The 23,851-nt window shown below is 37.4% G+C and overlaps 1 protein-coding gene across 1 annotated transcript in view; it reads left to right on the forward strand.

Annotated features, from left to right (window-relative positions):
* The window catches only part of LOC124774601 (extracellular sulfatase SULF-1 homolog), a 449,198-nt gene extending 426,151 nt beyond the window's left edge, over nt 1–23,047 (forward strand). Inside the window, exons 17-20 of the mRNA XM_047249494.1 lie at nt 2,561–2,692; nt 9,397–9,567; nt 10,884–10,974; nt 20,358–23,047. Coding sequence (XP_047105450.1) covers nt 2,561–2,692; nt 9,397–9,567; nt 10,884–10,974; nt 20,358–20,451 — 488 coding nt within the window. The 3' untranslated portion in view covers nt 20,452–23,047. The remainder of the gene's footprint in view (nt 1–2,560; nt 2,693–9,396; nt 9,568–10,883; nt 10,975–20,357) is intronic.
* The last annotated feature ends 804 nt before the right edge of the window (nt 23,048–23,851 follow it).

Genomic DNA, 23,851 nt, shown 5'->3' on the forward strand with positions numbered 1-23,851 from the left:
TCCCTACAGATAAGTCAAATTTATTGACAGTATCAGTCTCATCCAAAGACTGTTCACTTTCAGAATCACTCTAGATCACTACAATATTCATTAACGAGCTCTTCTTCCAATCATTTCAACAGCTGCTTGTCATCCACCAGTCTCTTGAAATTAATAAAAAACAAAACATCACTGAGTAACCAGTGTTGGTCAATGAAAAAGTTCAAAATTGTATGACAATTAGGGTAAATAAATTTTATATATAAAGAAATGCATAAACAACATTTCTAAATGTTATTATAGTATTGTTGTTTGTTGTTGTTGTGGTCTTCAGTCCTGAGACTGGTTTGATGCAGCTCTCCATGCTACTCTATCCTGTGCAAGCTTCTTCATCTCCCAGTACCTACTGCAACCTACATCCTTCTGAATCTGCTTAGTGTATTCATCTCTTGGTCTCCCTCTACGATTTTTACCCTCCACGCTGCCCTCCAACACTAAATTGGTGATCCCTTGATGCCTCAGAACATGTTCTACCAACCGATCCCTTCTTCTAGTCAAGTTGTGCCACAAACTTCTCTTCTCCCCAATACCTTCACATTAGTTATGTGATCTACCCATCTAATCTTCAGCATTCTTCTGTAGCACCACATTTCAAAAGCTTCTATTCTCTTCTTGTCCAAACTATTTATCGTCCAAGTTTCACTTCCATACATGGCTACACTCCATACAAATACGAGGGCCGTTCAGAAAGTAACCTCTGGTTGATTTAAAAAAATACACCAAGTTAAATAAAAATATTTTAATATATACATCTTACAACTACATCTTTGCACTATTTTTCTACATAGTCTCCATAGCGATTGAGGCACTTATCGTATCTCTTCACAAGCTTTGAAATTCCTTCTGCATAAAAATCACCCGCTGTTTCGACTCAGGTCTTTCAGTGCTCTGTCAAACTCTTCACGCAGTATTATATCTCCCATATCATCTTCATCTACTTCCTCTTCAATTTCCATAATATTGTCCTCAAGTACATCGCCCTTGTATAGACCCTCTATATACTCCTTCCACCTTTCTGCTTTCCCTTCTTTGCTTAGAACTGGGTTTCCATCTGAGCTTTTGATATTCATACAAGTGGTTCTCTTTTCTCTGAAGGTCTCTCTAATTTTCCTGTAGGCTGTATCTATCATACCCCTAGTGAGACAAGCCTCTACATCCTTACATTTGTCCTCTAGCCATGCCTGCTTAGCCATTTTGCACTTCCTGTCGATCTCATTTTTGAGACGTTTGTATTCCTTTTTGCCTGCTTCATTTACTGCATTTTTATATTTTCTCCTTTCATCAATTAAATTCAATATTTCTTCTGTCACCCAAGGATTTCTACTAGCCCTCGTCTTTTTACCTACTTGATCCTCTGCTGCCTTCACTACTTCATCCCTCAAAGCTACCCATTCTTCTTCTGCTGTATTTCTTTCCCCCATTCCTGTCAATTGTTCCCTTATGCTCTCTCTGAAATTCTGTACAACCTCTGGTTCTTTCAGTTTATCCAGGTCCCATCTCCTTAAATTCTCTCCTTTTTGCAGTTTCTTCAGTTTTAATCTACAGGTCATAACCAATAGATTGTGGTCCGAATCCACATCTGCCCCTGGAAATATCTTACAGTTTAAAACCTGGTTCCTAAATCTCTGTCTTACCATTATATAATCTATCTGAAACCTGTCAGTATCTCCAGGCTTCTTCCATGTATACAACCTTCTTTCATGATTCTTGAACCAAGTGTTCATTGTGATTAAGTTGTGCTCTGTGCAAAATTCTACCAGGTGGCTTCCTCTTTCATTTCTTACCATCAATCCATATTCACCTACTACGTTTCCTTCTCTCCCTTTTCCTACTGCCGAATTCCTGTCACCCATGACTATTAAATTTTCGTCTCCCTTCACAGTCTGAATAATTTCTTTTATTTCATCATACATTTCATCTATTTCTTCGTCATCTGCAAAGCTAGTTGACAAATAATTATAGTATTAAAGACCCAATGGCAGAAATGAAGAACTGACTCACAAGTATGCATGCACATGGACTGACACTCCACATCTTACCAGTTTGCTGCTTCAGACAATAATGACTGTCTCCAAGTATTGCCACTGATTTTTTTAAGGTAGCTTGGGAAGGTAGAAAAAGCCACTAATGGAAATCTCAAATTTGTAATTAATTGTTGATGGAAGAAAAAACTGCAATGCTTGTAATGGGGGGTTAATGTTACGTGGGAGCAGATTTTTATTTCACAGATGTGAATTTCCAAATTTTGATTGTTGTTTTGGTTTATTTCATAGTAATTCATTGTTTGTTTTATTTTTTAATACTTATTCTTTCACTCTCTGCTCCTCCCCCCGGCCCCTCCCTCCCTGCCCCCTGTATCTAAGCAACACACACTAACACACATGCAGGTGGGGAAAAACTTTTTCTTGAGCAGATTACATACTACAGTAAATATTTAAACTCCTACTTGTAAAACCTGCTGTTCTCTCTTTATTTTAGTAAAAGTGAAGTAATTGTAATTATGAATATGTTTCCTTTACAGATGGGCCATTTTGCTTCTGTATGAATGCAAACAACAATACATATGCGTGCCTAAGAACCATTAACGCAACTCACAATTTCCTGTACTGTGAGTTTGTGACAGGGCTGATAACGTTCTACAATTTGAGAATAGGTAAAGCTGCTTTTCCATTTTTATATCTACACATAAATATATTACAGTAATTGCCTCACTGTGCACATGCGCGCGCTTTCACACACACACACACACACACACACACACACACACACACACACACACACACACACACAGCATCCCTATGTGGTGAAGTGTCCATGTTTTCATATAACCATAATTTATATTACATTGAGAATGAGAATTCTATTATCGTGTATTGTTACTGTTATTGTATGACACAGCTCTCCATGCTAGATAATCCTGAGCAAGCCTCTTCATCTGTGTATGAATACTGCAGACTACATCTATTTGTACCTGTGTCCTGTACTCAAGCTTTGGTCTCCCTCTACAAGTTTTATCCCTGCACTTCTCTCCGTCACTAAACTGTCAATTTCATGCAGTGCAGAAATAAATCACAGCTTACTTGCTGCTAGCTACTTTTAACTTTCAGAAACAATAAATGGGTTAAAAGTAGGATGGTTTCCGAGTAAATAGGACTTTTCACCCAGCAGAAGTGCCTACGTGAAAAAAAAAAATTGGTAGGTAGTAGATGGTGTCTTGGAAGTAAGGCGGAAGTAATCAGAAAATGGAGTTCTTTCTTGTATGACTCTTTGTCTGCAACAGAATGCATATTATTGTGAAACTTAGTTACAGATTGAAACTGTTTGCCAAGTGGAACTACAAGTGGGATCTTTGTCTTTTGAGGGTAATCCTTTTATCATCTGAGATATCTAGACATGACTGACAACGTCATCATATACACCAACTTTTGTCTCCTCTTCCCTCCCAAGTTCCACAGAAGCTCTCCTGTGTACATCAGTGGGCTAACGTTACTGGGAGTATGGATATGATGTACAACGGCTTAGCCACAGAGGCCAACGGCCTCGGCACAGTGGTAACACCGGTTCCCGCCAGATCACCGAAGTTAAGTGCTATTGATGTGACTTCTGAAGTGCTATTGCTCTGGGCTAGCACTTGGATGGGTGAACATCCGGTCTGCCCAGTGCTGTTGACAAGCAGGGTACACTCATTCCTTGTGAGGCACACTGAGGAGCTACTTCATTGAGAAGTAGCGGCTCTGGTCTCATAAACTGACACATGGCCGGGAGAGTGGTGTGCTGACCACATGCCCCTCCCTATCCGCATCCAGTGACGCCCGTGGGCTGAGGATGACATTGTGACTGGTCGGTATCATTGGGCCTTCCAAGACCTGTTTGGACAGAGTTTAATTTAGGCTTAGCCACAGCCTTGAGTTTGTTTCTAGGACAAATCTTTCACTCTACAGTGAAGTTTACACTGCTGTAAATTTCTTGACAAATTAAAACTTACTTTTTTTTTTGCATTGGGGTTCATATAAAGACCCTTTACTATTTGTTTGATTTGTGGAAGCAAGCACCACAATTTTTCTTCTGCAAGAAGCAGTAGTAGATATACAATAAAAAGAGATGCTTAAAAAATGGGTTACTACTTTTGATAATTTTTCAGGATGAATGTGAGAACAAGAGGATGAATATACACAAAAATGATTCTTACAACACACAAAAATGTTTCTTAGAAGCCACATACTTTCCTACCACATTTACTATTTAAAATTATAGTCATCATCTAAGCCATATTGAAGCACCGTATACTTAAACAGCCAAATCCAGCTGCTGACAGAAAAGCTCTTCATCCAGAAATGGTTCTGACTATTGGCCACATGGAAGTAATTCCATAGCTCATCAGTAGTGCCGCATAACTTATTATTTGGAAATAAACAGTTTTTTAAATGAATCGGAGTAAACTCAGTATTTGATAAAAAAAAAAAAAAAAAAAAAAAAGTGTAATCAAGTCGTATCTGTGAAATTTTAAGCCTGAGAGTGTCTCAAGGTTGTTGTCATTATGATTATCATCATAATCATCATCATCAATGAAGATTAAACTGCCTAAGATTTTTTCCACCCTCAAATACTTGTTCAGTCTGTTTTCTTTGAACAGCCAATCTTATTCTTCCTTGTTTTAGTTTATACAGTTTAGCTGCGCGACTTGGTGTTCAGCTTTCCTGTTAGATGCTCTTTCAATTTGTACCTGCACTTAACTTTTTTGTTTTGATTAAATATGTTTAATTCTTATAATAAATCTATAGCGACAGTTGAAAATTTGTCATGTCGTCACTGGAACTCTCCTGCTTTTTGTAAGCAGTCACCTTAACCGTTAGGCAAGAGTCAAACTGTCATTGTCACTGATTTTCCACTTAATGATTTCTGAACACTACTGCTAGAGGTTCTTCCACAGAGTACGTAACTGTAGCACCACCAAGAGACTGGAGTTGATAGAGTCAAAGCCAGTATGTCTCCTTTAATAGCCCAATAGTTAAGGCAATGTTTCACAAAAAGCAAGAAATTTGGGTTAGAGTCCATATCTGACACATTTTCAGTATTCATTATAGGTTCATTACAATGTAATTTCATAATAACTTAATGACTGGCAGGGATACCATTTCATGTCACTGCCTATTCACTGATTTCATACTCATCAATCCATTCATTTCATTTCAGTGCATTTAATTCATTTCACATTTAATTCTTTCCTTACATCTTCAGTTCTTTTCCTATGAAATGATACACAACCAGCAACTGCTCTCAGAAATCTCATCTTCTATAATTTTGATATATTGTTTAGTAAATGTCCAATATTCACAGCCATATAACAATGTTGGCACTGGTATTGCTTTATGTAGTTTAAGCAATGTCTCTCTTCTGTTACTTTTAATTGTGTCTCATTGTGCTGCCTATGTACTGGAATGTATTCCTGTAGCTGTCTATTCACATTATCATTTGGTGTGTAACTACTGTTTCATCATATTTGTTAACTTTATCCATTTTTTTCAATATTAATAACATTTTGAACCTAACTGGTTCGCATCCTATGAATGTCATCACTTTTGTTCTTGATGTGGATTTATTTAAATTATATTCATGTTCAGAAAAAGAAGGAAAAAGAAACAGAACACCTTGAACAACTAGAGATAGGACATTCATATTCAAAGGACTTGTACATTACTATGTTCTGCAGAAATGATTGGCATTTCAGTCACTTCAGTTCAGCATGTGTGTCCTGTTGCCTAGTAGGCACAGGATCTGCCATGGACCCTGATCACTGCCCAATGCATGATGACACTGGCAGGTGTGAGGCATGAATGGTGTCCAGTGGTATAGCCATCCATGCTGCATTCACCTGGTTCCATAGTTCATCTGTGGTGGTTGGCATTGAGTCACAGTGCTGCACCCATCATTTCACCAAATCCCACACATTTTCGATTGGCGACATGTCTGGTGAGCCAGGGCAAAAGACTCGCATCCTATGACACCAAGAAGGCATGTGATCGAGCAGCAACATGTGATCATTCATTGTCTTGCTGAAAAAATGGCATCTGGGGTGTTGTACAGAAAGTGTATGGCTAGGGGTCACAGAATGTCATTCACATAGGTCACAATGGCCACAGTGCCCTGGACATGCACCAACTGTGGTTTGTTTTTGTATCCAATAGCACCCCACACCACAAGGCCTTGAGCTGGTGCTGTATGTCTTGCTTGAATGCTGTCATTGTGATGCCCGTGCAGCTTTCTGTGGCAAGCCAAAATCAGGCCATCATTGCCAAACAAACAGAATATGGATTCATTCAAAAACACCATCTGATGCTATTCTTGTCCTCAGTGAGATTGTTCCATACACCATTGCTCTCTAGCATGTTTCTGCACATTCGTCAAAGGTAGGCAGAGAAGTAGATGATGCACACATAATCCATGCCATAATAAACGGTGATGGACTGCCACCCCTGATAGTGCATGAGGTGTTACACTGTTCCATTTTTGCACGAGATCTGAGGAGAACACAGATCTGTTCTGCAATGCCATTAGGATGAGGGGTCAATCTTCTTGGCGAGTGGTGCGACCTGACCCATCTCCTTGTGTTCTACAGCCTTCCATGAACCATTCTGTACACATCTGTTGCACTGCCAAAACACAGTAATTTCCTGGATGGATTTATCATGTTCTCTCAAGCCAATAATATACTCTCTTTTGAACTCACTGATTTGACAGTACGATTCACGCATACATCCTTGAGGTATACTGCATGTCTGCTCAAGTCACACTGATCAATTACCTTCAGATTATAGTGACAACGAGAACCACAGACATATTTTACTGATAGGTCATGTTGTGCCGCAATACCGATGTTGACCTTGAACCTCCAGGCTAACATGGTTCAAATGCTAATCCTTTCTGCATAAAGTACTAATGTACATGTCCTGTGAATATGAACATCCTATCTCTAGTCCTTCAAGGTATTCTGTTTTTTTTCTGGATATGAGTGCACATTCATTTGCTACTTTCACAAGCAGGTACATACTATATTGTAGATCATCTTCAGTTACACCTAAAATTTTTTGCTCATCTGCAAAGAGCATTGTGTCTGGAGTAGTTTTAAATATTTTAAAGTGTCAATATAAATATGGCATGGGAAGTTCTGACAGAAAGTAAATAATTTAGAGGTAAAGATAACAGCTCACAAAATAGTAGAAATGTTGAGTCAGAACTTTGATAGCTTTTGGACAAATCAGTTTTTGAGCTATAGTATACTTAAAAAAAGCACCTGTATGGCTACATTGTGCTGGCTGAATAGATAGAGCCAGGACTGCAGTTCTGCAGGTTGACTGGGGTGAGGGATTGTGTCAGATGGTGTGGGCAAAGGGAGAATGGAGCTTGGGGAGTATTGGGAAAGGGTGGGCTGACATTTTGGAGGGGGGGCAGCAGGTGCAACAGATAGGAATGCAAGAGGGAGAGAAAGTAGGTTCACAGGGTTGGAACGTGATACATGGGCATTGGCAACAGTGAGTTTATGCAACACATGATGACGCTGGTGTGGGGAAGCGGATTATGTGGCTGTGACAGAACAGAGGAAGGCAAGACAGAGAAAGGGGATGTGAGTGCAAGATGAGTGAAGTTAGCGTCTCGAGGCAGGGTGGAGGTCGATGTAGGGCAGGGGATTAGTGGAGACAGGAGGAGTGCAGGAATGAAGGATGTGTTGCAAGGGCAATTCCTGCCTATGTAGTTAGGGGAAGCTGAAGTTCCAGGGAAGGATCCAGATGACATGAGATGCGAAGCAGCCCTTGAAATTGAGCATGTTGTGCTCAGCAGCATATTCTGCCAGTGGGTGGCCAATTCTGCTCTTGATCACAGTTTGACGATGGCTATTCATTTGGATGGAGAGCTGATTGGTGGTTATGTCCACAGAAAATACTGTGCAGAAATTACAGCAGAAATGGTATTTGATATGGCTCTGCCTCCGATGGAACAATATTAGCCTCTGACAGGAATAGAGTAGGAAGTGCTATATGGATGAATGGGTCAGGAATGGTACCTGGGCCTTCCAACGGGTATGGCCTATGTGGCAACGGGTTGGGAAAGGGTATGACACACCCACCTCCAACCTGCACTGCTCATCCTGCACCCACAAATTCTTCCCCACAGTCTCCTGTTCCTCTGTTATATCACTTTCTTCCATTCCATTGCCCCACATTCATTGTCATGCACTGTATGAACTTATTATTGCCCTTGCCCATGTGTCACATTTCTTACACGTCAGTTACTTCCTCTAACCACATTTTTATTCGGTACACCAGCTACCTCCCTCCAAGCCATCAGCCACCCTTTCCCAAATGTCCTTGCCTCTCCTCACATCCTTTCTCACCTCACTCACTTGACACTGTGTGTGTGTGTGTGTGTGTGTGTGTGTGTGTGTGTGTGTGTGTGTTTTATTTTGCAACTAGGGCTTTCTTTTCAAGAACATAGGTTCACCTAAGTCACAGTTAAGAGTGAGATTATGTCCACAGTGGTATCCATATTATATGTCTTACAGCATTGTAGTATATTGGCTACTAAAATACATATAGCTAGACCACTAGTCACTATAAAACATTATCGTCACAGGAGATCATATGATTACTGATACTATTTTGAATTATTGGACGAACCAGGATTGTCTATGATGTAATTATGGTGAATTTATGTCTATTACGACCAGAAATGGATGTTCCTTGGGATGGCTGTTGATACTGTATAAGATATTGCAACATTAACTGAAATTAACAAAGCAAACTATACAGTGTGTCACAAACATAATATCATTATTTATAATCATATTAGCATATTTTAAAATGATGATTACTGTGCTACAAAGCACGCTCCAACTTATATTTTGGTATGTCAATGTCTACATCCATGTAGGTATAGCTACAAATAAGAATGCCATTATTTACAATGATATTAGCATTATTTTAAAGTCATTATTACTGTGCTACAAAGCATGCTCCAACTTATATTTTGGTATGTCAATGTCTAAATCCATGTAGCTACAGCTACAAATAAGAGATTTGCCACCTACATACGGATTGATCGTACCTGATGTGGCTGACTGCAAGACAATAGGCATTGTAAGAAAATTTGAAACAATCTGCACATCATAAGTAACTGTTGAGACTAATAATATATTCTGATTGTTGATGTCATCAGCGAGATTCATCATCAGACACCAGTATGAGTACAAGAATTTTAGTGTGGCAGCTGCCAAAAAATATTACCAATAGGAAGCACAAAAAATTATTCATAAATATATGATAATTCAGTGCATATAATATATTGCTATTGCTGTCCACACAGATCCATTTCAACAGTGGAATCGAGTCCATTCTCTAAACACTTCTGAGCTGTCATATCTGCATGACCAGCTGGAAAAGCTGAAGGGTTGTCGTGGTAGTGCACAGTGCACTGTTGGGAATGCAGCTGCTGATGCGCAGCTTTACAGGAGGCACAAGCATGTACACTTTCAAGGTATGGAGTACATTGATTTGTTTGAAATTTTCAATCAAATTTAATAAACTACTTCTTAGCATTGATTTGAGACATTTGGTAATGTACACAGTGAAATCTCCTGTAAACAATTAAGCACAGTCTATAACTCACAGTAAAAAAAAAATTCTTATTACCTGATTTCTACATAATTTATATAAAGTATAAAAAAACCATGATGAAATCTTATTGTAAAAACTATCTATCACACACGCTACATAGTGAAAATCATCTTGAAGTTCTGACACACAGTTTTTATGAAAAACATTTTGATGTGAAATCACCACAATATGCTAAAATTTTTTATAGTTCTACGCTTTTTTTTTTTTTTTTTTTTTTTTTTTTTTTTTTTTTTTTTTTTTTTTTACACACACAAAGTCATATTATATAATGAGGCTATCCAATTTCGTTAAGATATATAAACTGTGGCAAAGAAATTTAGTTTAAGAATAAGAATAACATAGTGTTATGGCAAGTTTTAGAGAGAAAGTATTCCTAGCTGTTCATGTATTGGATAAACTACTTCCAGAGTTGTACTTTGGAATAAGTTTTTTAAGGTACAAAAATGTGTTACAGGACACTGTATATCACAAATTCAGGTGTATTTTCTCTTTGACTCATAATGACTTAGGTTCATGTAGTCAATTAATGATGTGTATCTAGAAACCATGAAAATAGGTCATTGTTATCACCTCTGTATGTGTTTCATTCTCCAAAAAAGACATCTTAAATTCAAGGAAAATTTAGTTATATAATCTGCTATTTCACTTAGTCAACATTTTCCTCTACATTAGATGCAAATATCCTTTTGTACTATTTGGGCCACTCATTATCACAGGATACTTGAATGTTCTGCATTGGAGAAAGAACTTCAGAATGTACTTTATATTCATATAATCATTTTTTTCAAACTTGATGAGGTACTTATTTTAGACTCTTTTTGACATGATAGATAGTAAAGCAGCTGACACAATCAGATTAAATGACAAAATTAAGGTGCCAACTTAATGGTGAAATTAACAGAAATTGTTTGATTTTTCTTTTATGAACTGGTATCTATTTGCTGGGAGACCTGGACATGGCTGGTGAACTTATTAATATGCTTAATGAACATCTTAACAAATGCAAAATATAAAATAATAAATTGCGTAGTTGGCCTTGCATTATACAATGGAGAATCTGACACTTTCCCCTGTCCTTTGTTAATTTTTTGGTCATTAACTGTCTTCTGTAATTTAACCACCCTCCCTTTTGATCACCTCCTACATTCATTGTTTGTCTTATGAATTTCTTTCAAGATCCCAGTCTAGATAGGCCATCGGCTAAGCACATCATCAGTGAGTCAGTTCTCATGCTAACTCCAAATAAACAGAGGAAGAAGTTATCAAAGTGAGTAAATGAAAAAAACTATAAATTTAACCTGTCAGTATGTCACTCTCAGATACATTTTAAAGCTCACTCTTAAACTGGAATGCACGTAAAGAGATTTTAATGTAAGATCATAGATACGGAAGTAAATTCTTATTCCTTTAGCATAGATAATTACATCATTTGGCACAGAAGTTTCATGTTACTTAATTCACTAGGGATTTTCTCTGAGCTTCTGCATGGCTGAATCATTTCATAGTTACTTTCATTAAAAATAAACAAACAATGGCTTAGCATTTATTTCAGACAAAAAATAATTGAACAGTCCTGCTTTCATTGTCATTTGTATCCCTTGCATGGGATGGGATGCTTTACAACAATGCTACGTAGTATATGCATCACTGAAAATGGCTTTGTTCCTCTGAAATTAGTTGCAGTCCCACTGCCAGCTGGCAGAGGCTTTTGAAATTAACCTTTAAGAAGCAACAGTTATTAATGTAAATTCATTTTCCATAATATACCACAGCAGAAATGCATCTGCTAATCAGTTAGTGTAATAGAAACATGGAATTTAAACATCTGCATCTTTTTAAGTCTTGTGAGCTAAGGTAAATATTTAAAGTAAAAATTAAAACAGTAATACCAGTGACTGAAATGCTACAGAATCATCCAGTTAGATGCAAATGGATTATTAGGGAACTCGAAGTTTCATAATGAACAAATAATTATGGAAAACAGCTAATGATTTCACAAAAAATGACACTAATAGCAAGTGTGAGGGGAAACACAAAGAAGGGTGTTTAATAATCGAGTAAGAAATGGTAACAGGAAGACAGGATGTAGCCCAAGTGAAAACTGAGAAAGTAACATTTACCCAATATTGTAAGCTAGATCACAAAGATAATCAATGTTTGAAAAGAAGCTACATTCAGATAGTTGATGTGTGCCAAATTGTATTGGAAATAAAATTACCTTTTATAACTGCAACAAAAGGTTATGAGACTCCGAATGATTTGTTAAGTTACCAGAATCTACTGTTATGACTCATAGTATGTCCAATAACTTGTACTGCTGACTGTTACAGTCAGAGTCACAAACATTGCGGGTCAAGTTTATGCTCATTCTTTATCAGTATTCTCTGACAGCCAGTGAGTGTTCAGTAATGTCCTGAGCACTCTGCCACGAATGTTGTAGCCAGTGCAAGAACCGAACATGACTGAAGTATAATGGTGCAGAAGGGAAACATGGATTATTCTTGTTTGTGAGGATGGGTTCGAGTCTTCTGTGGGCATTGCATGGGTTTGCAGATGGTTTGGAGACAGATGTGATGTGTGGGAAAGCTGCAGACAAACCAGCTGTGATGAACAATAGTCCTTTACTAATTTATTTTCTCAAACAGTCTTCTGAGTGTGCTCTATTTTCTGGCACACTCAGGTGTTCCCTCATAATATCCAGCACTGTAGCTACAGGCGACAGTGTACGGCGAGTGGAGTGGACAGAGTGCTGAGCTGGCATCTCTGGCATTCTGGCTGGGACTGTAATACCTGGCCATAGGTGCTATGGATATGGAGTGTCACAGACATCTATTCCACTGCATAAAGTCAGTGTCCCTGGTACATAGTGACAGCTTTGCTCTGAGTCATAGTCTGGAGTGACACTGAAGAGCATGGGCAGACACAATGTTGGTTGCTTGAGCTGGGAAGACAGGCAGTGAGTGTGACCCAGTGGTGGCAGAATTACAGTGATGACTCTGATTGACAGAGACTAGGCATCACATGTTGCCCAGCTGGCCAAAACATGACAAGCTAGTTTGGCAGTGGTTAAATACTGCTGTTCCCTGCTAATTTCATACTAACAGCAATGTACCTGGGTCGCACCAATTGTTCTGTGCTGGATGATGACCCCATTGTCTTAATTGGCTGCAATACCTTCTACAGGCTGGCCTGATGTCTCTCAACACAGAAGTGTTGCGAAGATGCTGAAAACACAGTCCATTGGCCAGCTGCGACCGACTCTGATTGTGGCTTGATTTTACCATGGTGCTCCTCTACTGGTTCCATGTCTCATTTATAACTTTTTATCGTTACAATTTCCTTCCTTCCATGAAGAAAAATTCACCACATTTCCACTTTCATTCATATCACTTCGCCCTCTCAACCATGGAGTCCAAACATTCTTCTCTGCACATTGTTTACTTCAGGTCACTTTTAATCCTTTTAGCAGGTATGGCATTTCAGGTTGTGGAAGGGTAATGGGAACCAGGAAGGCATTTTAACTTATTTACTTTTTGCATGCTAAATTCGTGTCTCCCACATTTGCCTATTACATACATCATATTCCTCCAACAGTTCAAATGAAATACTCAAATACTGCATTATGTTATACCCCGCATGTGCACAAATAATATGACACATTATCTGGGGTTAACATAAAAAAAAGACATCACTTATCCTGCACACTTCTCATTTTGTTAATCTATATGCATACTATTCTGTTACTTTATCACTGTGAGCAAGCAAATAGTGAAAACTACCTGCAACAACCTACCATTATCAACTAACAAGGAGAATACATGTATTGTGGCTACACTCTACCTTAACCTAGGTGGAACCGGACTGACCTATGCAAACAGAGTGATTCGTGCACAGCCCGCTTGCTTAGTGATACTGGCCTGTGTGAACTATGTGATATGTGTATTGTCCTTTTGTTCCACGTTCTTATATGTTAGCAATTCAGAAAAGTTTTTTTGCAATAGTAAGAGAGCTATGGTAAAGTTGTTTTTGTCACTGTTTGAAAATGTCATGACTTGGGAATCTGTACCAACTTTCTTCCTCTTTTTATCCTGTATTCCTCTCTCTCTGGCAGATTTATACCACAGACCCAGCTATAGGTGCTATACAAGCCTCACCTGTGCTGTACATTAATCTTGCAATTTCCTGACTATGGACGCCCCACCTGTGCCATACAATAAAAAATCGCTTTAATTCCTTTACTTCTACATCTCTTCCAACATCTACTAGAGTTTCCCACTATGTCACTTCTTTTGTTCAGTCGGCTGTTGCTGGTGGGTTTACTGCTATCATGAAAATTGCTTCTCAAGGGACATGGAGCGGTTCAACTAATAATGTTAGGTTTGATGACCATCTCACATACGTGTGGTATCTCTGCATGTAGGCTGCTTTAAGACAATGCTGAATGAAGACAGTAAAACCTAACCAAACAATACCATTGCATCTCTTTATTCTCATTCTAAGCCACTGGCACTGTATCATGACTTAAACTCACATTAATGAACTAAGTAGTACCTGTTAACTATTTTCTCTGGGTGTCACATTTTCCAGGTTACACCTCCTAATATTCCTGACTTGGCCATGACCTTAAACCCTATGTTATGACTATATTTGATTACTGATATACATGTTACTTTTATCGCCCTTTGTCATCCAAAAACACTTACTCTATGAAATTCTTTATTTGCAGAAAAAATTATGCCTCTTCTGAATCACCATTACAAAATTATGATGTTTTCATAGTATCCAAGTTTTCTATGCCTGAGTCAAACACATTCTCAGGCTGGTTAATGCACTTTTTATGGCAAAGCCAACATACTATGGGATATGGGCAATGCATGGGGTGGAATGTCAAGGTAAATTTCACTGGGTGTATATCATTAGATTTAACAGTTCAGCCCTTCATCTCTTACCAAACACTACAGTGGGATATAACCCAGACATTATGAAAAAAGGTATGGGAACATCAAACCAAAGGATGTATGGAATTCCAGGTGTGAAAATAAGAAGGTTTGTACTGCTACTTACGTATATTATTGCCCCTGTAACATTACTGCTGTTAGTCCTCTGCTATCAGCGTGCTGTATATCTTCCTGGTTGCCGTTAATCCATCAGTTCCCAAAGCAATCCATATTCTGTTACAAACTGTAACAGTGCAGAAATGGAATGTGGATAATTCTTGTTTATTAGGATATGCCCAAGTCCTCCATGGGCATTGTAGATCGTTTGGGGACAGGTGTGAAATGTGAGAAAGCTGCAGACAAACCGGTGGAAAGCCGCAGACAAACCCCCAGCTGCCTGAAACATGATGATCTGGTTCGACTGCAGTTAAACACTGCTGTTTCCTGCTGATTTCAAAGTAACAGCAGTGTTCCTGGGCCACACCAATTGTTCTGCACTGGGCAATGAACCCGTTATCTTAATCAGCTGCAATAACTCTTGAGGACTAGCCCAGTGTAGTCTGTCAACACAGAGGCATCCTGAAAATGCAGTCCTTTGGCCAGCTATGACTGACTCTGGCTGCAACTCAATTTTGGCATAGTGCTCCTCTGCTGGTTCCAACTTAGATTTATAATTTTTATCCTATACAATAGCAAGTTATTTACTGAGTTTTTATTCCTTTGATTGTGAGTTCTAATAAGCAACAAATTGTACATAACCAAGTGAGAGAGAGAATTTGTAGCATACAGTTTCTTCAAGTGCAAAGTTCCTCTATTTGTTTACTGCAACTGTTGCTGTCTGTGCCTCGACCTGTACTGACCACCATCGTTCATGATTCTGACTATAGAGCAGGCAGCTTTCATCCTTATTGGAAGTTTTATGGTAATCAGTACATGTCACTGGAGGGGTTCAGCGACAACTTCATAAATTGGCTGCACAGATTCAAGTGTGACCACTATTTACCTTTTTTTCCTAGTTCATAGTGGTAAACCTATACTTTGCTAGTATGGCTTCAAATATGTAGCTGCCAATTTTTGTACAGTGTTGCTCCTCTGAGTAAATCATGAAATCTGAAAGTACTGTGTATTTCAGCTGCATAATGATCGCTCTGGTAGGAACGGGAAATGTTTATGGTAGTATGGACCTCATTTTATGGTGCAGTTAAAGAAAAACACAGACGCATTATAAGACCACGATCAAAAAGAAGTAATTTTGTGACTGGATGCCTCATCAATTTTGGTCAGGCCAGAAAAGTCTGAGAGGAGTGTTCTGCTAGTTACTTCAAGGACTTCATCCTATTATTGTTTCTTTGATATTTAGAAAGGTCATCATTCAGGTATAATGGTGCCAGGATATCCCAGAAATAATCTTCTATATGAGCTTGGTAGAGCAGCTGCAGGAAAAGGGAAAAAGTGTCCCCCCCCCCCCCCCCTTTCCATTCTTCGGCCTGAAGGCCGTACAGCCAAAAGGGAAGGGAAGGTTTGAATATTAGCTGTCTTTGACAGTACTCCTTGAACTTTCAAATCAATCCTTTTTTTTGGAAAAGATTAATGTTCACATTATTTACTTATACAAAAAGTTTTTACAAGTGTATGCAGAAGCTGAATAAGGTTTTTGATAGGGCAGTTGGACCTACATGCTCTTTCTTCCTTTTTGTAGCATGAGCAATGTCACTTGCAGCTTGTGAAACATTGACTATCTCTGATGATTCTATCTGACCGACTGAGCTTTTCAAATGTTTGATATGCCAAGGAAAGATTAAATATTTCAAACTTCACAGTGTGTTCCAAGGACGGACACACACACACACACACACACACACACACACACACACACACACACATACACACACACACACATACACACACAAAAAAGAACAACGAACCGAAGATGATATTTAAATGACAAATAAATTTGTAAAAACAGCAAAAAGATGAAATTCTTGCAGAAAATTAAGAAATCTAAACTGTATCATCAATAAACTTGAATCAGATTAAACCTTGGTAGCCTAAGGATCCTTGAAAGATATCTTAACCAATCAATAAAGAATAAGGAAGCATATGATAAAATCTTTCAGGTGACTGTGGCTCAACAAGAATTTATCAATTAGCAAAGATGAGATCATCTTCAGCTTTTCAATGAAATGAGGTACATATGGCATAAAAAGCTTAACCTTCAATCAAAATCTTTGCCCTACCTCCAACTTATTTACTGTAAAACAGGTCCAAAACTTCATCACTTCTATATGAGCTATTTTAAAAGGTCACCTCAATTGTGAAATCTGGCCAGTATACAAACAGAACATCACTCGTTCTAATCAGTCACTACTTATGCATACATAATCAACTGTGAGGTTACCTTTACTTATCAGAATAAAGTACTGAAGAGAATCTGCTGATGAACAAATCTAACTGAAAAGGCTCTCATCAAGGACAAACTGTGCTGTACAAATAGTCTACAGCAAAAAAATCCTCTTGAGCGTATTCTGAAACACTACACACTTGGCTGTTTTTCTGTTACTCAGATAACCTGTAATTACCATTATCAGTCCTTCTGCTCCCAAGATTTGAAAACAGGAAATGGACTTCCAATGAATACTCCACTATTTTTATGTTCTGTGATCTGTCTTTTATTTTACTCATATAATTCTTTTTTTACCATACCTCCCAAGTTAAAAGATGTAACTATTTACCCGAACATAGTAAATTGCTTCCGAGTTTCATTTTTCACATTTGGCAATGTAAGTGCTTGGAGCTCACCATTCATAACTGGTACTGCCCTACAAGTGATTTTTGATGGGTTGTTCTTTTGGCCTAGGACTAAGTAAATTTCTCCTTGTCCTCTACAGTTTATAATTTTCTATACCTTTATAGCATGGTAGCTTCACCTTCTAATAAAGGTGCTGTTGATTCCGAACCAAAGCTCAAATTGTCATTTTCCACTTTTTCATATGCGTGTCATATCTCTCTCAGTATTTTACTATTGCATTCAAAATGAATGTGATGGTAAAGTAGTTATGGCTTTTGACTTGTATCTGGAAGAAAAAGGTTTCAAACTCTTGTACATCCTACATAAAATCACTAATGGGTTGAATACTTGTACCCAGTAACTTGTTGACCAGTCATGTGTGGCGGTAGAAGACAGCAAAAGTAAAGCCCATGTTTTAAATTTCGCATTTAAGAAATCTTTCACATAGGAGAATTGTATAAACATACTGTAGTTTGGCCGTTGCACAGTCTCCCATAAGGAGGACGTAGTAATTAGCATCACTGGTATAGTGAAACAACTGAAAGAGTTGAAAGAAAATAAGTTGCCAGATCCTGATGGAATCCCTACTCCGTTTTACAGAGAGTACCCTACAGCATTGGCTCCCTGCTTATCACAATCTCTCACCCCAGCACAAAAGTACCAAATAACTGGATAAAAGCACAGGTTACTCCTGTATATAAAAATGGTAAGAGACAGGACTCACAAAATTACAGACCAATATCTTTAACATCAGTATGCTGCAGAATCATTGAACATATTTCAGTTCAAATACAATAAATTTCCTTGAGTTGGAAAAGCTTCTCTCCACAGATCAGCATGGCTGTGGAAAGCATCGCTCATGTGAAATGGCATCGCTCATGTGAAACTCAGCTTGCCCTTTTCTCACACGAGATCTTGCAAATCGTGGATGAAGGGCAGATTCCACATTCCTAGATTTTCCTAAAAGCATTTGACACAGTGCCACACTGCCAACTGCTAATGAAGGTACACGCATACGGAATAGGTTACCAGGTGCGTAAGTGGATCGAAGATTTCTTAAATAACAGAGCCCAGTATGTTTTCCTCAATGATGAGTGTTCATCATGACAAAGAATCATCAGGAGTGCCTCAGGGAATTGTGATGGGACTGCTGCTATTTTCTATATACATAAATAATCTAGTGGACAGGGTAAGCAGAAGTCTGCTGTTGTTTGCCGATTTTGCTGTGATGTATGGGAAGATGTCACAACTGTAGGAGGATAGAAGATAACTTAGATGAAATTTCTAGTTGGTGAGATGAATGGCAGCTAGCTCTAAATATAGAAAAATGTAAGCTAATGCAGATGAGTAGGAAAAACAAATCCATAATGTTCAAATATGGCATTATTACTGTACTGAAAACACAGTCAAGTCAATTAAATATATATGTGGAACGTTGCATATCAGTATGAAATGGAATGAGCATGTGAATGTTGTAATAGGGAAGCCAAATGGTTGACTGGTTTATTGAGGGAATTTTATGGAAGTGTGGTTTATCTGTGAAGGAGACCATATATGGGGCATTAGAGCAACCACTGTTGAATACTGTTAGAGTATTTGGGATCCACAGCAGGTTATATTAAAAGAAGACATCAAAGCAATTCAGAGGCGAGCTGCTAGATTTGTTACCAGTAGGTTTGAACAACACACAAGTATATGGAAACACTTTGAGAACTCAAATGGAAATCACTAAAGGGAAGATGAGATTCTTTTCGAGGAGCACTATTAATAAAATTTAGAGAACAGGTATTTGAAGCTGATTGCCGAATTATTTTCTGCTGCCAATGTACATTTTGTGTAAGGACCATGAAGATAAGATTAGAGAGATTATGGCTCATATGGAGGTATATGGACAGTCGTTTTTCCCTCACTGTATTTGTGAGTGGAACAGGAATGGAAATGACTATTAGCAGTACAGGGTACCCTCCAACATGCACCATATGCTGGTTTGGGGAGTATGTATGTAGATGTAGATATTGCACACTCTTTTACATGCTCAGTTGGATTCAATACAACGATTTATTTAATAACTAAGATGGAATATGCTTAGAAAGAAAAGGAAATACAAAGCTACAGGGGACAGTAATGAAAAGAGGCATCAGGTGTGACATGTCTTAAGATACTGTTACTAGCATAGCACAACTTGTCTGAGTTTTAAGTCATATTTCATACTATTGTTGCTCGTTCATTAGATGACAGGAATATAAAATCTAAAATGGGCTGTAATGTTTCAGAAATAAATTATGTTTTACATCAGTGATGTGCCCTATGATGATGTATCCTTATTATAAACTAATATTGTCTCTCTACACTGCATGGCATCTTAATATCAAATGATATGAACTAACACTGCATGATCAGTGACTTCTCATAGTGCTAGTTACTACATGGTTAACTGTTGATGCTCAATCTTTCCACACCCTCACCCAAACTCCTCTCTCATCATTCCTCTATGATCCATACATCCATCTACTTCAGACTGTCATTCTCTACCAGAGCCACTATTTAAGTGTGTAACACCTTCAGAGAGGTGTGTTCTTACCTTTCATTTTCCCTCTTATACTCTAGTTCTTTTAAGAATAAACTTATATTCCTGAAGTTCGTGATGCAATATTTACTTCTAAGTGTTTCAGCAGGTCATGTTCATTGTACACTGAATCTTTATTAGCTTTTTGTTTCAAGTTAAATGCTTTCATTTTTTATTTTCTTAAAATGGATACAATATAGCTTGTTCATGTTATTCAGCAAGAGAAAACTCTACATTGGTTTGTTGAGTAAAAAGTATTTCAGCTAGAGAATAAATAACAGCAAAACCATAATCTATATCTTCATGTTATTTACTAGACAGAGACAGATGACTGACTCATTTTATTTTTGAATTTGCAGACCATGGAACAGACGTAAGACATGGCAGAATGAATGGAGCCACACACCGAGGCAACGCAGGAGAAGGTACCGTCAGTATTACCAGCAGCAGTGAGGCACGTGCTAAGCACATGAAAAAATAACGTACCACGTCTCTCAATTCTCTCTATTTTCCTACTTGACTGCAAACTGTATTTCACATGAGCAATTTTTTTTAAAAAAATTAGGAGTAGACAATTAATTAATTATTGAGCTTACAGAATTTATATAAAAGACTGAGGTGAAATGCACACTGAAGAGGAAAATAACTGCAGTCTTCTTATACTGTCATGTAAATATAGGAACACTGTAAAACTGTCATTTTTAAGATTAATGTTTTTTTCTACATTATTTGATATGAAGAAAATACGGAGCAGTACTATGGAGTATTATTCAGTATAGAAACATGCACATTTATATTCAGCAGTATGGAATGCCAACTTTGCTACATAAATGGATTATAAATATTTGTGACCTGTTTGCCAAGTTTCGAACTATCCTTGCTATGTTTTTAAGAGAAAACCACAGTAACTAGTGACTACTGCTATATTTGAACACATTAAATCACAAAACATTCGAAATCTGTCTTTTGTTGCACATAAGAGTGCTGAAATGAATAAAGCTGACTGAAGAACTTCATCCCATTGTTTCGTATGTGCTCTTGTGATTTGTGAGATACCATTTCCAATGTTTAGTTTGTTATATCAGAAATATATAACTCAGAATATTTTAGGAGACTTCACGAAGGTGATGTGTTTTTGAAAGTTTCACGCATTACAGAGTTGGATTTGCAAAACAGAAGGTAATACTGTGTGAAAATGATGTGTAAGTCAATCACTTTCAAAAAAATATATATCTTTCTCTGAAAACACCACATTACAGTACGTGTAGGAATTAAGAGGCCTGTTTATGCAGTGCTTACACAAGATCTGCAACATTCTCTGAAGAACAAAACTGTAAGCCACACAACACATAATGTAATTATTAATACTAAGTATTTGTGTTGTAGGCACACTGAAATGTCACAGATTTTCTTATAAATGAAAGATTTTTCTCTGGAAGTGATTGATGTATAGCTATAATTAACCTACTATTTAAATACTGCAACTTGCACAAACTACTAAATACAGAAAAACTATATGGCAACAAAACTTCTCAACTTGTATTTATATAAATGGCATAATGTAGCTGCAGAAGTTTTGCTGATTTAACCCTGAATTACCTGCTCCCATTCTCAAATAGTGTTACAAAGCAGGTATTTTGTTTTCCCTTGCAGCTTCATAGCATATAACTATTCTTTTAATCTTTTGTTAGTAATTTTTATTTTCATCCATTTCTCTACATAAATTTTTACAGTTTCAAAAGATAAATACTGCTAACACAATGTTAGCTTGTCTTTGAATGTTTCACTACACGTAAAGTTCTGTTTCTACATGGTTATTTTGTCATAAAATGTATGTCCGTTTAAAAACTAATAGTATAGCTACAATGCAACGGCACAATATTGTTTCATAAAAAATAATGAGTGTTCACATTCACTGTCAGTACTTATGAAATGCTCATTCGTGTAACTTAACTGCTTCACCATGCAAAAAGTTCACAAAACTATAGCATTGCTACTTTCTTGTTTGTGCCATTCTTGTAGCATGAAATAATATTTATTTGTTGTATTTAATTCAGAAATACAACCAAATGAATTTTAAGTCAGTCAGTGAGACATGTTAATTTCAGTGTGTGTGTGTGTGTGTGTGTGTGTGTGTGTGAGAGAGAGAGAGAGAGAGAGAGAGAGAGAGAGAGAGAGAGAGAGAGAGAGAGAGATCTATCTGTGATAGTGAGATAAGAAATTTTACAGGTGACTCCACGTTAACTGCAATCAGATGAATTCTTTTAATTTATTGGTACTAGAAGTTTGTAACATTTTCACTGTTCTTTTCTTTAACTTCAACCTTTTCTGTACTAATAAGATCACTAAGTTATTTGGCATGGTTATTAAACGCTTTATACATAAAATAACTAAGATGATGAATGTGTGAGCAACTTTAGATACTGAGTCTCCAACAGCATCAGTGTTTTGATTTGATTCGCAACTGTTAATGCCTCTGGTATGATTTTAATAAGGACAGTAGGCAGCAGTCTTTTTTTTTTCCCCCGCAAGACTTTTAGCTGGACAAAAGTTTTCATTTGATACCACACTATATACCTGACTTTAGACTTTAGTAAGTGCATTCTGAGTTCGGCAATAAAATTCTTCTTGCAGTGATTAATAGAAGTCACTATCAAAATAGAATTAAGGACATACCATTAACTCAAATATTACTGGCATGACAAACCATTGTAAAGGGAAAAAACTCCTAGCATTTGAAATAACAGCTCCTGAAAATAAACACAAGCTTTTATTTAAGAAACGAGGATTTGTAAACAATGTAAAGTTGATTTTATGTAGATATTAACTGTATATCTTTTCAATGTATTATTCATTAGATTGTACAGACACTGTTTCCTTACAGAGGCAGTATGTGATTTTACAAACCAACATGTATGTATTGTAATCAAGTATGTGTGAACAGTGTTGAAATGAAGAAACTGAAAATGTACAAATCATTGTAATAAATCTGTGTTTTAAACATAATGTTTTAAAACATTTAAGTACAGTAAATACTTCTCCATTTAAAGTAGTGTGTTGATTAGGAATGACTGCTTAATCTAACTGCTACTCACTCTTGCATGCCTGGTGAACTCCCCTCACCTGCCCTTTCCCCCCACCAATGCCAAGTTGCCGCCAACAACAGTAACCATTTGCATTCCATTATGATCACCTGTGTCTATTTAGCCATGTAAAGCAAGCTTCCCATATAAAATGCCTGGACATAAACTTGGTGTCCTTTGTATAGGAGATTAATAAAAGGTTATAGGAAGGCAAATCTGCAACCAAATTATCTAGTGAGTAAGAAGTTGGTACATTGACAATTACAGATAAAAAAAGATGAGCCTAACAAATTTTATATGTAGGCTTGATTCTACTGATGGATTGACAAATCATAAAACTATAAGGCTCAACACAAACATAGATCTATGTAGACAATGCTGTTTACAAATGGTTTACACAAAAATGATCACAAGGAGAACCTATTAGGTTGGTGCACAAGAGCGTTTTTGTTTCGTATGTTGGTATTCCGGTTGCTATGGGTTTATTTATTGATTGTTATTTCTTATTTGTAGTTCACTGTTGCTATTTGAGTTTACATATTGTCATTTTCCCTTCTGGAGATAGTGAGTGGAGCTGTGAATGATAAAAAATGGAGTGCCAAGTGGAGAAATCTAAACATTTTTAACATACAAAGTCTGTTCAAAAAATTCTGGAACTTTGTCCGCAAAATTTTTCCTACGCTTACTTTTCACTTATTGTGCATTGTCTCCTTCAAAATACTCTCCTCCACAATTGATACACCACTCCATACTCTGTTCCCATATCCAGA

This window comes from Schistocerca piceifrons, chromosome 2 (assembly GCF_021461385.2).
Source record: "Schistocerca piceifrons isolate TAMUIC-IGC-003096 chromosome 2, iqSchPice1.1, whole genome shotgun sequence".
Taxonomy (NCBI): domain Eukaryota; kingdom Metazoa; phylum Arthropoda; class Insecta; order Orthoptera; family Acrididae; genus Schistocerca; species Schistocerca piceifrons.